Raw genomic sequence first — 17,500 nt, 5'->3', positions numbered from 1 at the left:
CGCCCAGTGGTAACAGAAACAACCGGGAATTATCTCGTGCCACACTGCATGTATCGGTTTCGTGTGGTAGTATGTAAGTATAGGTACAAGAAGCGAGATCATCCATAGGTCACACACACACACACACACACACACACACACACACACACACACACACACACACACACACACACACACACACACACACACACACACACACGTATAGGACAGACAAGGAGGAAGGTGGGGACGAAAGTTATTGGACAGGTCATTGTAAAATCTATCTTCCCTTGTTGTCTGAAGAGGAAGAACAGTTCGTATTTATAACCGACGGAGCAAAGGAGAAAAAAATAAAAACAAGAAAAAAAAAGACATATCAAAATTCTCATCGCAAAGATACGTAATTGGCAAAAGTATGTTAGTAATTATACCGCAGCTGATCTCAACACCAATTACCTTCAATAGTTTCTGCCAACCTGGTGTGAATTTTTTTTATGTGAAGACACTCAGACACTCAAATGGAGAACTATTTTTTTTTAAGCGTTTCTTAGCCAATTCCTGTACCAGAAAAAAATATGGTAAATAAGGGAATGAGGAGAAGTAGAAGGAGAAGGGGGGGACAAAGAAGGAAGTAATCAGGGAAGAGGAGGTGGAGTAGAAGAAAGAGTAAGAACAATAACGAAAAGGAGAAAGAGGAAGAGAAGGAAAAGAAGAAAGCTTAACCCCTTCAGTACTGGGACGCATTTTTACCATGAGTTTTGGGTGTGATTAGACAATTTCATTTACATTAAGAAGGGTCTATGGAGGTCAGAAGCTTAATAGTCCGGAGTCTTTGTTATTATAATCCCCACAAGAGTTTCTGAAGCTGTATAAAATTGCCTAATAGTAATCAGAATAAACATGAAGACGTGTCATGGTACTGAAGGGGCTAAAAGAAGAAAGACAAGAAGAAAAAAGAAGGAGAACGACATTAAAAGGGAAGAGAAGGAGAAGGAGGAGAAAGAAGAAGATTAGAACGACGTGGGAAAGAACGAAGAGGAAATGAGAGAGGAAAGGGAGAAAAAAAAGAAAAGAAAAAGGAAAACGTCCCAGCTGCCAGTACAGTGATCCGTCCTCGGCCCTGTGTTGGACTCCCTCAAAGCAACAAGTTTCATGAAATATTTTGGGCATCGGTGCGGTAACTCAATCCGCAACCTTCTGTGGAATGCCTCGTATCCGTGGAAGGGAGAAGGAACATTGAGTCACCAGCTGGGAAACTAATCAATCTTGTATCAGGATACAGACTTTTCTCGTTCGGCTAAAAGTGTTCTCTCTTTTCTCTGTTTTTTGTCTTTCTTTGTTTCGCCCTCTCTTTACCAGATGGCAAAGAGAGAGAGAGAGAGAGAGAGAGAGAGAGAGAGAGAGGCGTATCTCATTCCTAGCTACACAGGTGGACATATCCTTCTCATCTAACGTGTACCACAGACAGAGCCGCATCATATGAACCAAGTACACGAGAAGAGGGTCAACGCACGAACATGTAAGGGAGGGAGAGCTTGGAGGTCTTTGTGACGTCACTGGTAGGGAGAGGAGGCGGAGGCGGAGGAGGAGGAGGAGGAGGAGGAGGAGGAGGAGGAGGAGGAGGGAAAAGAGCTTAGGGTTAGAATGACTGTGTTTTCAAAGGTTAGGGTAGCGAAAGTTAGGGGATTTTCAAGTGTTTTTATGAGTCTAGTTGTAATTCTAAAACGGAGTCTGTGTTATCACTTATCAGTAGGAAACAAGCTATGATGTTCTGACAAACCATCTCTGTGGCGTTCTAAGACCACAGTTATGAGAGTTAAAAAGCACTTAAGAATGTGATCAAAAGAATGGTGCCACGAGGAAAAGAACAAGAACGAAGCATTGAAGGGAGAATGGATGGAGGAATCTAACTATCTCTCTAGAAAATTAGTCATGAGGATGCAAAGCGTTTAAGAAGACAGTGAAAAAAACATTGCCAGGAGAGGAACAAGGAGGAAGAGAAGGGAGAGGAGACAGAAGATTATTGCCAGGAAGAGAGGAACAAGGAGGCAGAGAAGGGAGAGGAGATAAAAAGATTATTGCCAGGAGGAGAAGAACACGGAAATACAGAAAGGAAAGGAGATATATAACAACGTCAAGTCATTATGTTTAGGTCATTACTCCCTCCTATGAACATTACAAGAAGGGAGATGTTTGTTCTAAATAACCCTATAGTAGTAATCTTGCCCCTCGCTACTTAGAAGACGTAGAGGAAGGAAGAAGGAACGTCAAGTCATCATGTTAAGGTCATTACTCCCTCCTATGAACATTATAAGAAGGAGGATGTTTGTTCTAAGTAACCCTATAGTAGTAATCTTGCCCCTCGCTACTTAGAAGACGCAGAGGAAGGAAATGTTGATAACGAATCTTGTCTTGGTTCTCCTCTTTTCTTGTATATGTCGCAAGATTCCTTCCCCCGGGGTGTCCGTTCTATTAGTTGTGTTGCGCCTGCCTGCCTGCCTACCCACCCGTCCGCCCGCCTACTGAAACCAGAGCTGCCAGATCGACTGCCAATATTTCCCTGCATGCAAGCTAAAATTTCCCTTTTCAACCTAGAACTTCCTTATTTCTTACGTTTAGGAATTAAGATTATACAAAACACTAAATTATTTATACATATTCAGGGTCAAAACATGAAATTATTTATTCACATTCAGGGGCAAAAAACGTAAAAGCTAATATTTCTCTCCATAATTTTCCCTTTTTAGCGATTTTTCTTCCCTGTCATAGTCGAAATTTCTCTAAAACAAAGAAATTTCCCTGCATCTGCCACCTCTGACAAACTGCTGAGAATAACCGGGACGTCATGAGTGTTGCGTTTGAGTTTCTTGCGATGGTTTATGTATGACGTAATACTGAGTTGATTTTGTGTTACTTTGTGTTGCGAGGTCTCAGTTTTCTTATGTTATTGTTATTTTTGTTATTGTTATTATTATTATTTTTTTTATCATATTTCTCGTGTGTGTGTGTGTGTGTGTGTGTGTGTGTGTGTGTGTGTGTGTGTTTTGGGTTGAGTTGCTGTCATAATTGCTTTGAAGAATCCATTTCAATGATTTCAGTTTTCTTTGCTTATTATTATAACTGATGTTTCTCTCCTCCTCCTCCTCAAGTTTGCTTTTATTTACATTCTCTCTCTCTCTCTCTCTCTCTCTCTCTCTCTCTCTCTCTCAGAAATCAGAATGAGATGTTGTTGATAGATATAGCCATAGTCCCTTGCACACACACACACACACACACACACACACACACACACACACACACGTCATAATCAGAAGTACAGGACGTAGGTTGGCATGTATCACGACTCTCTCTCTCTCTCTCTCTCTCTCTCTCTCTCTCTGGTTGGATACAGTACTACTAACTAGTTTACTGTTTTATCACTTCTCCTCTTCCTCTCTTCATTTTTCCTACTCTTATGCTACTTTATTTATTTTTTTTCCATCCCCTTTTCTTTCTCTGGTATTTGCTCCCTCTGCGACTCATCCTCTCTCCTCTCCTCCCTCCATCAAGACTCGCTTCCTCCGACATTCTCCTCCTCCCGTTGCTCTGACGTCACTGGCAGTTTCCTCCTCCCGTTCAACCTTATAAGGAAAGAGTACGCGAGTTATTTTGTCAGCCAGTAACTTTAAGGTGTTGGTGTTATGAGTGATAAGTGGGGTGTTGCTGGGGTGACGGACGGTTGTGAGTGGTGGTGAGTGGTGGTGTTGTGGTGTTTGCTGGTGGTGGTGGTGAGTGGTGGTGTTGTGGTGTTTGCTGGTGTTTGTGGTGGTGGTGTGTGGTGGTGTTGTAGTGTTTGGTGGTGGTGGTGGTGGTGGTTGTGGTGGTGAGTGTTGGTGTTGTGGTGTTTGCTGGTGATGGTGGTGGTGTTGGTGTTGGTGGTGGTGAGTGGAATAATACAAGAGGAAAATGCTAAATAATGACAAGTATGTCTGACAAGACTGTGTCGTAGTGGTGGTGATGGTGGTGATGATGCTGGTGGTGGTGGTGATGGTGGTGGTGGAGGTGATGGTGTAATAGTAAGACCTTGCAATGGTTGCTGAATATAGATACATATCAATAGCACGCGCGCCCACACACACACACACACACACACACACACACACACACACACACACACACACACACACACACACACACACGAGAGTTAATTATTACGTACAAAGGAAATTGAATAGAGGACAGAAAAGGCTGTACAGTAAATGAAGATGAAAAGAAATACCTAGATATACTGAGTCTCCCTCGCCCACGCACTGCATACTAATGGGAAAACCGCTGCTGCTGTTTTGTCTCCTTAGTGAAGAACATAAGTTTGCATCTGATTCCTCAACCGGTATTCTGTAACGCTTTTCTCTCTCACCACGACTGTTTTCAAAGGTCACAGAGACACGGCAGGAAATGAAGTGAGATATTATTAGTTATGTCGGACAAATGTTGTAGTAGTAGTAGTAATTGTCGTTGTTGTTGTTGTTCTAGTAGTAATTAATATACCCTGACCATGAAATAATCTTGTTCTAGTAGTAATCAATATACCCTGACCACGAAATATATGAAGGGTTGGGGAGGGAAAGTGATACATAAATTGAGGGCCGAGAATTGGTGTCTATTCACAACTTAGCGTGAACACCTGAGAGCAAGGAGCAGGTGTGGCCCGCAGACAACCTCATTCTCACATAGGCGCGTGTTTTGGTGGATATGGAGGCCAGAAAATACGGGAATATAAAAAAAAGTAAAGTGGGTGACATTCTCTCTCTCTCTCTCTCTCTCTCTCTCTCTCTCTCTCTCTCTCTCTCTCTCTCTCTCTCTTTCAGTGCGAGAAAACTAGGAAAATATGTAGATTTCTTGGGACGTATAAGCTTTAACGCACCTGGTATCTTTCCACCTCCTGTCTCTTCTGATTTTCTCACGGTATTTCCCAGGGGTGAAATTGTCACCTACACAGCTAGAGGTGGTTTAGATATTCACAGTTTGTTCTTATATTTGGCGATACTGTATAATCTTTGCCTAACTTCCTTTTTGAATGCTTGTCTTGTGTCTTTCGTGTTATTTCTACCTCGTTTGTGCGAAAGCGATGGAAGTGTCTTGATATTATGAGGTACTTATTTTTTTTTTATTTACGTAATGATACTGGATTCTCTTTTCTTTTTCGGGAAAGGTTTGCTTGTGTATGGAGACAAACATGGAAACTTGATCTATTCCGTAAATTTTTCGATTATAGATTGTCCATAACTGAGTAGTAGTAGTTAGTACTTACATACGTACTACCTCCTACCTCACGCCTTCACCAGACTTCTTCACTGTGTGTGTGTGTGTGTGTGTGTGTGTGATTTTCGTCATCATCATCATCACCAGATCATGACCGTAATTAGGAGTATTAAACCATATAACTTTACTTGTGGCAGTGTTCCATTATCATTCATTCTCTTGTCACTTTGCATGCATTAGTTGGTTGGAAGAGAGAGCACGTTCTTCAACAGGCAACACTTGTCTTGCGATAACGAAAGTAAACCGACTTCTGCTACCTCATGCCAGTAAGTAAAAGTGTCGTATTTTCTTTCCCCGGGGCATATCATGACTAAGCCACGAGAGAGAGAGAGAGAGAGAGAGAGAGAGAGAGAGAGAGAGAGAGAGAGAGAGAGCAGTTCATCCTCACAACTTAGGTACTACTGTATGTAGGACACGGTGCGGAAGCGCTTGGAAAATCCGCAACTACTTTTCCTGTTTTTATAAGGCAGAGGACACTGGTGGGGGAAATGGCAATACTATTTCCACGGACCCGATATTCTCCATTCCCTTCATCCCTCTGCCTCGTCCACCTTTCCTCATACCCATCATTGTTCTGCCTTGCCGCCCTCTGCCACTGCCGCTGCTAGATCCGGGACGCTCGGCTACCATAGGGGAGGGGGAGGCAGGTGTTGTGATCAGCTGTTGTGTTGTTGTGTAGGGCCGCTTGAATGCATGACTATGTGTGGTTATGAGGCTTTACTGTTAAGTGGCAGACTAGTCTCGCCCAGTAAATATCCATCTGGTATCCACATATTATGCATTCTCGCATCACAAACTAATATCTGCTTTGTACTTTCACGTGATAGTGAATGAGGCTGGTACGTTGCCAGATGGGATATAAATCACACATGGCTTCCATGCTTTCGTCACTAAAAGACTGTTAATATAATAACCGACAACATCATGTAGAAGTGGGCCACTCAGCAAGTACATGTCATTTCATGCTCATGCATATCGAGCGATACTGTCAGTGCAAAGCATACTTGTAGTAACAAACAAATAAATAAACAAAAGTTAGAAATGATGATATATTTTTTTCCGTATATAATAACGATATAATAGGAGAACATTATCACGGAAACTGGTAACTGTAGCAACCAGCCATGGGCCACTCAGCGAGCAGGACCGTCTAGCGCAGTGCGTCACCAACAACGAGGGAGGGAGCATTCACGTTTTGCATCTCCTAGCGGAAAGTACTACACTTCATATTGTGAGTGAATAGTCGTGATAATTTGGGTCCTGATGAAAGTGAAACTATTTGTTTCTCGTGTGAAGAATTGAGGTGGAGTAATACGTGGGTTGTGTTTGCTGGGTGCAGATAGCTCAGTCTTTGTGGTGACAGTGGAGTGAGGGCCAGCTGAGCCGAGGCCCAGTGAGGGAGGCGGCGGCCCGGACACATGGAAGGAAAGAGAAAGGGAGAAACAAAACGTGGTGTTGTGGCACTATGCAAGACAGGAGCCGCACAGCTGATGGCTGGGATGCTCCGCGGCGTGGACTGCTCGAGAACTGTGGAACTTGCCGGGTATTGATTTCTCATCGTGCACCGTGGTGGCGGCAGAAGGTGTGGCCCTAGTGATTCACTCCGGAGCACAGGTGACACGGGAGAGGACGGCCCCAGGCACGGCTCAAGCACGGAGGAGGACCACCACCACAGGATACAAGACTTAGTGATCAGTGCCCAGTGACGAGTGATTGACAACCTCGCGTGGCAGCGTCATTGTTGCGTCACTGGAGTAGCGGATGCGATGCCCACTAGGTTTGAAATGTGTTTGCAGGTTGTTCCCACTCGTAGCATAATGGTCATTACATCACCGTGGAGGCGCCGGTGGAAGATGGGCGGCGGTGCTTAAAGGGGAACGTCCATGGGGTGCTCAGTGCTGCCAATTTATTGACGGGCGACAAAGGTCAGGCGAGGGACTCCAGGCTCCTCTGCTTTGTGGCTCTGAAGGTTTTACTCTGAGGAATTCTTTGCCCAGAATCGATGACTCGTCCTTCAGTGAGTAATGTAGCCAGTCAGTCCATTCCCGGCCGAACCCTGCCGTGGCCTTTGCCCTGACAAATATGTGTTTTGTCTCAAGCAAGCATTGCTCGACCCAGGCTGGCAAAAAAAACAAGAAAAAGTGGTCTGACGGCCTGCCAGGTGTGCTAAATAGTTACCGAGTGTGTATGTTTTTTCTCTCAAAAGGAATAGTTTCTTTCGTAATTCTTTTCAAATTTGCTGTTCTATTGATTTACCGTTTCTTTTAAGCTTAGAGAGAGAGAGAGAGAGAGAGAGAGAGAGAGAGAGAGAGATTGTTGATCCATTCGTTATAAATAAAAGTTCATTGTAAGTATTAGTCTTTGTCTAAGGTGTGGGAGGCGTCTGACCTGATAAAATCCCACCATTGCTTGCGTGCTGCAAGGGAAAGGTGATTTTCGTGCGAGTTGTTCAGCCAGTAACTGGTGTGTGTGTGTGTGTGTGTGTGTGTGTGTGTGTGTGTGTGTGTGTGTGTGTGTGTGTGTGGGCGACCTCCAGAAGAGCCTCTGACCTTTTTGTCCGGACATCATTGCTCAGGTGTGGCGATGTTTTTTCAAGTCTACTCTAACTGCATCGATAACATTCTTGGATGCAGCAATAATGTGAAATTGATTGTTATCAGGTAAATATGACTTTATCATATTGGATCTGAGGTTAAACCCATGCGAGGCTGGAAAGTCCGAGATAAGAATGTCAGGTCAAGCTGTGGTTGTCCACTGGATAACCTTGGTGCTGCATCAGCTGCGAGTGGTGCGTCTTCTTGAAAATGAGTTTGGCAAGAAAGACATGCGCCATGAAGCGTCATTGTGGTTATCTGGTTTACGCTGCATCTTAAAACCTGTTTGTCTTTAGATAAGTGCAACCTGAACACGTTTCAAGAATTAAAACGTACATAACGGAATCGCAGATCTGTATGATAACCAGCTTTGCGCACTTGCTTACCAGACCTTGCGAAGACAACTTAGTCTTGTTAATCTGATTTCCAAACTTGATGGAGAAAAGTGACTAACAGGAACCTGCTGGTGATAGTTCAGCTGTTTCGTTTTACTGGAGGGAAAGTCAGGCACAACTTCCAATAATAACATTATTATTATTATTGTTGTTGTTGGTGTTGGTGTTATTATTTTCATTATTATTGCAGTTATTATTGTAGAAGGCAAGCGGTATGTTCGTACCAACATTCACTTTTCCACATGTCCGTGAGTCACGGTGCAAGGTTGACGGGTAACAGGTGTGGAATAGGGAACAGGTGTACTACTGCCAGATACTGGTATTCCAAGTGTCCTGCTAGTGCCTCGATATGCGTGATATTGATTCGGAGATATTTTCTCTACTATCCTCCCATTGCCTGGTGCCAGGGCGGACAGAACGATCGTTGAGTGGCAGTGTCGTGCTATCAGTGACGTCAATCAGCTGGATCTTATCGTTATTGGTGTCGTGCAAGGAAGGAAGTTGGTTTATTTTGTATCAGTGGTTGAGACAGTAACATTCTTCCTGTGGCGTTTTGTGAAGGGAGAGTTTTTTGTGTATGGGTTAATTAATGCTTTCATTCATGGTTACATACTGTAAAGCGGTGATATGCTGATGGTAAACAGTGTGACCTTCCCAGACCACCGGCGGAGCGCCAAGGAGGTCATCGGTTGTGTGATTCGTGGTTGTGAATCGTGATTAAAATTTGTCTCCTAACAGGACGCGCACGCCTGTTGGGGACACAAGTTCCCCGCCCAGCTGCCGAGGAGAGGAGAGGATGAACTACATTGGCAAGTTCATATCCAACTTCAAGGATTTCTACAACGAGATCAACGCCGCGACACTAACGGGTAAGCATTTCATGTTGTGACCTGCAGTGAGGGACTTGAATTCAAACCTCACCGCACGTCGGTTATTCAGTGCTTCTGTGTGGGTGGGTGTCGGCTGCGGGTATACGGTTGGAAGTAGGTAATGCTTCATGCCGGTTTAGATTGTTGCATAACTCAATTGATTTTGTAGAGAGGAAACCTTATTTGAGTAAGCATATACGTAGAGGACGAGAACACACACACACACACACACACACACACACACACACACACACACACACACACACACACACACACAGTGATGTTTACTGTACACAATTATGTAGAGGCTATGCACCACATGCTTGGGAATGAATGATTACGTCAGCGGCACCAGAAAGGGTTGTGTCCTCAGCCTTGCAAGTTTCCGATAGTTCTCATGATTTCTTGTGTGAACGAATAACAACAGGCGGGCGACCGTGTGGATTATTGCAGAAATTCCACCATTCTCATGATCATGGAGGTCTGTCCTCTTTCTTGGGAACTGCCCTGCAGGGAGCGGTGTATCACGAAGGACGTCATGGCGTGCTAGTGTAGGAGTGAAATTGGACCGTGCCATGTGTCAGGGCGGTGCCATGGGTGCTGCAGCAAGGGGGGGTTTCCACGAATGGAGGGGAAGGAAGGGGGCGGAAGTCCTGGGAGGGGTTTTGGGTCACTGGTGAAATACGTGTTACATGGAGTGGGCGAGGTGATAGGCAGACAACACCCGTCTGTAGTTGAGAAAATTGTGTATGTATGTATGTATGTATATATATATATATATATATATATATATATATATATATATATATATATATATATATATATATATATATATATATATATATAATATATATATATACACACACACACACACACACACACACACACACACACACACACACACACACACACACACACACACACACACACCGCGTAGTGTAGTGGTTAGCACGCTCGACTCACAATCGAGAGGGCCGGGTTCGAGTCCCGGGGCGGCTAGGCAAATGTGTAAGCCTCTTAAAGTATGGCCCCTGTTCACCTAGCAGTAAATAGGTACGGGATGTAACTCGAGGGGTTGTGGCCTCGCTTTCCTGGTGTGTGGAGTGTGTTGTGGTCTCAGTCCTACCCGAAGATCGGTCTATGAGCTCTGAGCTCGCTCCGTAGTGGGGAAGACTGGCTGGGTAACCATCAGGCAACCGAGGTGAATTACACACACCACTCTCTCTCTCTCTCTCTCTCTCTCTCTCTCTCTCTCTCTCTCTCTCTCTCTCTCTCTCTCTCTCTCTCTCTGGCTTTCACATGTAATCCAAGTTTCAGAAGGCAACATTGCTAGTCACAATAACATGAAGTCCATGAGTGACAAAAAAAATATTCGGTTGTGGTTGAACATTCTGGAAGGCGGAGGAAGTATTTGTTATTGCCTTACACACACACACACACACACACACACACACACACACACACACACACACACACACCGCGTGGTGTAGTGGTTAGCACGCTCGACTCACAATCGAGAGGGCCGGGTTCGAGTCCCAGCGCGGCGAGGCAACTGGGCAAGCCTCTTAATGTGGCCCCTGGTCACCTAGCAGTAAATAGGTACGGGATGTAACTCGAGGGGTTGTGGCCTCGCTTTCCCGGTGTGTGGAGTGTGTTGTGGTCTCAGTCCTACCCGAAGATCGGTCTATGAGCTCTGAGCTCCCTCCGTAATGGGGAAGACTGGCTGGGTGACCAGCAGACGACCGAGGTGAATTACACACACACACACACACACACACACACACACACACACACACACACACACACGAAGCGGACCCACAAACAATCCCCACGCTTCTGCTGGGGCTGCGTGGCCAGACGGGGGCGGCTGACTCACCCAGCGCCACAACCATCGACTCGCTGTCTAGACTTACCCTTGTCTCGCCTCCCTCCCCTCCCTAATCTTTCCCTCTTCCATTCCCCTTTTCCTTCGTGACTTGCTCTTTCCCTCCCACACTTCCCTTCCATAGCTGCCTTTTATTTCTTCCCTCTCCACAAGATCGAACCTTCCAGCAATAAGTTTACCATTTAGCTATAGTGTGTTCACTTAGGTAATTATTGAACGGCAGGGTTGAGGGCGTGGCTGTGTGGACCAGTCGTAGGATGTGACCTGGAGGGAAGGAGGGGCTGGGTGGTTGGATGGTGACGAGGGTATTATAGTAAGAGTGTGGACTGCAAGAATTCCAAGGATAGATGGGAGTGAGGAGTGGAAGATTAGTCGATAAGAAGTGGAGTTGAATGAATAGGGTTGGTGGAGAGTTTATATAAAAGAGCAAGTGGAGGAAGGGTTAGTGGATTAAACTGTAAGTGAAGTTAATGGTTAGATAATTGATGGATAAGTATATTATACAATTTGAAGGAGTATGAGGAGAATATAGTGGGTGGGGCTTTTCAGTGGAGGGTTTGTGGGAAAAGTGGAGGTGGGAAGACGCGGTGGAATGACCTCGTGCTAGTGAGCCATAGTGGGCGGGAATCCAGGAATCGATGTGGTGGTTAGCATTCCCTGTGATGCAGCCAGTGCCGTGAAGGACAAGAAGATAATAACATGCGGCAAACGTCGGTGGAATAAAAGCAATACAATCCAGTAGTTAAGGAACCTGACTTTGCCTATTTAACCCCTTCAGTACTAGGACACATTTTTACCATTAGTTTTGGGGTATAATTAGACGATTTTATTGACATTAGGAAGTGTCTATTGAAGTCAGAAGATTAATGTCCAGAATCTTCACTATTGTTAATCCCCCACATTCTGAAGCTGTATAAAATCACTGAATAGTAAGCAGAATGAATATGGAAACGCGTCATGGTACTGATGGGTTAAACTGAGATGTGAATGTGCATATGATGGCTCAGATATACGCTTGATGTTCCTTTAAATACCCATTGACGTATATATATTGGAAATGTGGAAGTTGATCAGCAGTGCAGGTGTGTTGAAGGGTTTCGAAACCAGGAAAATAATTTGTTACTGTGAATCAAGACACATCAGGGAACTTTGAGTGCTATTCGTCATTCGTCCTTCTGGTGGCTGATTGTGGCGGGTGTTCCTGACATGCTTGTGGTGGAGCAGGCATGGCTGTAGCGAGGTGTTCTGCTCTTGTTCCAATACTTGCCATCTTTGTGCTACATCGTGCTCAGACCTCATTATCCCCGCCTCTCTCTCTCTCTCTCTCTCTCTCTCTCTCTCTCTCTCTCTCTCTCTCTCTCTCTCTCTCTCTCTCTCTCTCTCCTCGCATACACCTTAAAACAAAGCTGGTTACACAATTTGAGTAGTTATAGTTATGGTAGTAGTAGTAGTAGTAGTTGCAGTAGTAGTAGTAGTAGTAGTTGCAGTAGTAGTAGTAGTAGTAGTAGTAGTAGTTGTAGAAGTTAACGTCTAGAAAAGTGAAATGCTCTTCCAGTTGTGCACGTCATTCTGTAAGTTCGCGTTTTCATATTTCAAATCTCAAGAACTATTACAAAGACTTTATCGTCTCTTTTTCTTTCCTAGACAGTTAAGGTTATGCAAGATTTAAAAGTGAGCTAATGTCAGAGAGAGAGAGAGAGAGAGAGAGAGAGAGAGAGAGAGAGAAGTATATCCGGAACACTTATGCGATGATTGAAACTCGCGAGCCAAGCCGGATTCTACATAACATTCTTTAGAGTCCCTTGCAATAAACTATGCTCCCTATTTCTTTAGTCATTTATATCTTCTTATCCCTCCTGGTGTTGTGGGTTGATGAATAGTGATGTTAAATAGTGGTGATGGTGTTAGGGAGTACTGTTAATGATGTTAGGTGGTGACACGGGAGAGGTGAGTGAAGAAGTGGTGGTGGTGAAAGCGAAATACAACGGAGAGGCTGCGGCGGTGGTGGTGGTGGTGGTGGTGGTGGTGGTAAGTACTTAGTGAATGAGAAATGACTAACAAGAAGGTATAAGCGAAATGACAACTCGTATAATGTATTATTGCAAATGTATCAATCTCCGGGCATTACTCTGAATCGGTGGGTTTATTTAAATTCGTATATCATCATTAATTTGTTTTATAAGGGCATGTGTGTCGTGCGCCTGGCACCGCAACACTCAATCAATAATAATAATAATAATAATAAAACTTCATTTGAATATTCGAGCTTCATCTAGAAAGTAAGTATCATACGCTTGGCATCTCAACATTTGGCCTACAGTAGGTTCCAACAATGCACTTAGAGTATAAAATGAGAATTCACTCTATCAAAACAGCCTCACCAACGACAAAAAAGTCAATAGCATATGAACACATTGAATATTCATGTTGCTAAGCTTTGCACAAGAGGTCATCGCGTGCTCGGATCCGCCCCAGTTGGTCCACTTTGTTGGTAACTACCAGGCGAAATGTGTGCCGCCAAACCACTTGTTCCCGCCGTGCTCGAAGCAGTGACCACAGGGCAGGCGAGGCATGCATGACGGAACACAATTTGTGATACAGCGGGCTAGTTTTCCTCTGTGTGTGGTGGAAGGTGTGCTCTCTCTCTCTCTCTCTCTCTCTCTCTCTCTCTCTCTCTCTCTCTCTCTCTCTCTCTCTCAGGACATACACTATTACAGTTACTTATGTTCTTTCAAGTGCTTCGACAAAAATACATTCTTCAGTCAGTCAAGGACTTCTGAAGATAATTATATGTACGTATACATCTGTAGCTTTTGTGAAGGCTGTGTTCTCGTGGCTTGACATTTCACAATCTTATCTCACGATTTGAATGTGTGTGTGTAGATTGTTCTTGATACGACTATTATTAGGGTAATCCTGCCAGGCTTATGTGAGGTAAAAACAGGTGCTTCAGTGTCTGGTTTCGTGTTACTGTGTGTGTGTGTGTGTAAAGATCATTCATGATCATAAATATGGAGGAAACTTGATGGCGTCAATGGAGAACTGTATTATGTTTAAGCTGAAACGATAGATACTTTGTAAGATTTTAGCGCGCGCGCGCACACACACACACACACACACACACACACACACACACACACACACACACACACACACAGGGTCTTTATGTAACCAACGTCTTTGTCTCCCTGCCACAGGTGCCATCGACGTGGTTGTGGTGCAGCAGGAAGATGGCACGCTGGTCAGCTCACCCTTCCACGTCCGCTTCGGCAAGATGGGCGTCCTCAGGAGTCGGGAGAAGGTGGTAAGTACTCGTCTGTACATTTATTTATTCAATTGAATTAATTTAGTTTATTTATTTCGTTAACGAGGAATTGAAAAAAAATGTATGGGTTTCCTTTTCCTATTGCGAGTAGAAGAAAAAAGACTTCCAATCATGTTCAATTTATCTCCAGTAGAAATCTTCACCTCAAAAATTTGATGTATGAATAGAGTTGGGAAAAGAAAAATGCGATTAGTTGGAGTAGCGAAGTGTTCAAGAAGTGTGTGTGTGTGTGTGTGTGTGTGTGTGTGTGTGTGTGTGTGTGTGTGTGTGTGTGTGTGTGTGTGCGTGCGTGCGTGCGTGCGTGTGGTAGGCGCAGCATAACTTGTGAAACCAAAGGGCGCTGCAGGAATCAAGTTGGTCAATACGTGGCCGTTTAATTGCCATTGTCGATGACCACTTTTTAGGGGTGGAAATAGCGGTGAGGATACACACACACACACACACACACACACACACACACACACACACACACACACACACACACACACACAGCCCAATTGTTTTTGTTGTTTGTTTTCATGGTAAATGTAATATGCTTGTTTGGTTTAGTCTTATCTGACCGTGGTACTTTTTATTTTGGGTTTTAAGACATTATCGTAATAGCTCCTCCTATCGTAGTAGTTTATTGCGCCAAGTGGAACTCCTGGTTGTTAAAATTATTCTGCCTATGATGCGTGATGCGTACTATATCAATCGCCTTGAGTTGATACGTAGGTTAAATAAGAAAGCATACCACCGTTGTGTATCTACATGCCCTTATGCTTAGTCACAAAACACGAGGACTATAGTTATTATTTGAGAATTAATATACACGTTTATTTGCTGTAGATTCCGTGTCCTATCCTCTACTCATACAACTTCTTCCCCGTCATAAGCTGTCTAGTCTTTCTATCCCACTATTCGACTTTTGACTTTTGATTCAGTATTCATTGTCAAACTCTTCACCGTAAGAACTTGGCGCCACCGAACGATCAAACAGGCTTCAAAAGTCTTGATGGAGATGTGGGGTGGGGGTTTGGAGTGGTGGCGGCGCGTGGTGTTCGTGTCCTCCTCATCCACCCAACCACTCATCCATCTTGCTGTTTCTTCCCTTCTTCCTTACGCCAGCACTCCGAAACGGTATCAAGAGAGAGGAGAGGAAGGGAGACACGCATGGAAATTAATCCCCTAAAATGATATACAAAGCCTGAAGAAGGAAGGGTTGATTCGATGCGATAGAAAGTCCGGGAATGTTGTAAAGATAACGTGATAAGTTATGTAGAGAAAACGTAAGGTAGAGGAAGGTGGAATATCTCGTTTTCAGCTAAGTATTGGTTATTATTTGAGTGTGTAGAAGTCACTGATGTTATTATGGGAGGTAAGATTAGGTTGGTGGTAGTGTGGTTGGCAGTCATCGGTGGTGGTGGTGGTGGTGGTATTGATCATGCACCACATCTCGGGGGCGGCTTTAAGTTGTGGTGGTGGTGGCGGTGGTAGTGGCGTTGTCGGTGTCGGTACAGTAGTTGTGGTGATGATATTTGAAACAATGATTGTGATGGTGTTTGGAGAGGATTATGATAGGTACTTGATAGATATTAAGGTAATTGTAATTGCACGTGCTTTTATTATATACGGACTGAATGACAGATTATTTGACTTGAAGTTGTATGTAGTTGTATACGTGATGTTAGATATTTAGTGTTGTACTTAAATAGTGTCAAATGTAGTGCTCAAATAGTGCTCAAATAGTGTCAGATATTTAGTGTTGTACTTAAACAGTACTCTTCTGTTATTGTTTACCTTGGATTCCAGTTTTTCGCCATATTGATTGATGTTTCTATACATTCATTTATACCATGCAAATTCGAGACCAACCTAATGAGGATTGCCACACCGAAGTGAAGGGAAGGCAGTAGCAAGCGTCAGTAGTAGAGTGGCACTAAGCACAACGCGGTTAATTTATTGCTTGTGAACATTTATTTTTTTTATTGTATCACGGCCTGTCTATTAGCAGATCTCCTCGTACGTGAATGTTATCTTCATTCTTCTTATTTTTCGGCTAGTAACGCGTGAATGATGTTAATGGGTTACGTTTTCTTGATTACAGTTCGTGATTATAATTCTGGGGCCGTGGAAACGCGGACAGGGATGCAAATGTGTTTTTGTTTCCTTTATTAGTGTCAATCATAGCTCCTTTAACATAACGAGTTGACGAGTCTGCGGCGTCACTCTCAAGTAGTCTTTGTTATTCTTGTTGACAGCACAGAACTCTACGATGACCTTGACGTGTAATGACTTACGGTGTAATGACTTAAGGTATTGGAGTTCAACACACACACACACACACACACACACACACACACACACACACACACACACACACACACACACACACACACGGGATGTAGATAATCTAGGCGGTGATTGATTCAAGGTCTGGCGAAGTGGACTGGAGTGGAGTGGAGGCTCTTACCCACTGATAGGACTCCCCTCACGCGCAGCTGCTCTGCCTGATGGTTGACGTTCCGTCGTCTCACACAGTGCGACGAGAACGAGATATAACTAACGTGACTCGGATTTGTTACTGCAAGGTCGAGTGTTCAAACAAACGTGACTAGTAGTGGAGCGTGATTTATGGGGCGGGATAAGTGTTAAGGCCACATGAGGATGCGCTAAGAGAAAACTAAAGAACAGGAATAAAAAAAAAATGACACTCACAGGTGAAAGCATTCATTGGTTTAGTTAGCTTAAATACAGTCTGTTCACGAGACTGCTGATGGTGTGGTCACAGTCGTAAATCATGTTTCTGATTTGATTATTTGCATGATCTTTTATTCCATTTTTATTCCAAAGTTTTTCTTCTCCAGTAAAACCAATTGTAATATCAAGGCCTTGTATCAGAGCGATTCAGACTTTTATAAGGACGTCTATAATATGTTGCGTTTTAAAACATGTATTCATGGCGGTATGTTTATCTTACGAGGAAGGGGATGGTGTCTACCTTAACAGCCTTAACAGCTGTTTTTTGTATGTGGCACATTTGAGGAATCATACTTTGTGTCAAGAGTTCAGCATGTGATGCAGAACAGCGGTCATTGTAAAGGTAATCGATTGGGTCCCTCGTAAACACGGACTTTGAACACGCTTGGTTTCAGTTCTATCTCTCCTCACCA

General features: G+C 43.9%; 1 protein-coding gene across 8 annotated transcripts in view; it reads left to right on the top strand.

Moving 5' to 3' along the window:
• LOC123505145 (phosphatidate phosphatase LPIN3-like) overlaps nt 1–17,500 on the top strand; it is an 89,864-nt gene that overhangs the window by 42,855 nt on the left and 29,509 nt on the right. For 5 of the 8 annotated variants that reach the window (XR_006675077.1, XR_006675080.1, XR_006675075.1 and 2 more), the window contains exons 1-3: nt 3,645–3,709; nt 9,008–9,138; nt 14,221–14,327. Coding sequence is in view for 2 of the 8 variants with exons in the window: in XM_045256260.1 (XP_045112195.1) it covers nt 3,660–3,709; nt 9,008–9,138; nt 14,221–14,327 (288 nt within the window). In the remaining 6 variants the exon portion in view is untranslated. Of the gene's footprint in view, nt 1–3,644; nt 3,710–6,399; nt 6,512–6,576; nt 7,058–9,007; nt 9,139–14,220; nt 14,328–17,500 lie in introns of those variants that run through there. The other 3 variants (XR_006675078.1, XR_006675076.1, XR_006675079.1) reach the window with 3 other exon arrangements.

The sequence above is a fragment of the Portunus trituberculatus genome, chromosome 17 (genome assembly GCF_017591435.1).
Source record: "Portunus trituberculatus isolate SZX2019 chromosome 17, ASM1759143v1, whole genome shotgun sequence".
Lineage (NCBI taxonomy): Eukaryota > Metazoa > Arthropoda > Malacostraca > Decapoda > Portunidae > Portunus > Portunus trituberculatus.
Note: the sequence above shows the minus strand (reverse complement) of the source record. Positions and strands in the feature narration are given on the sequence as shown.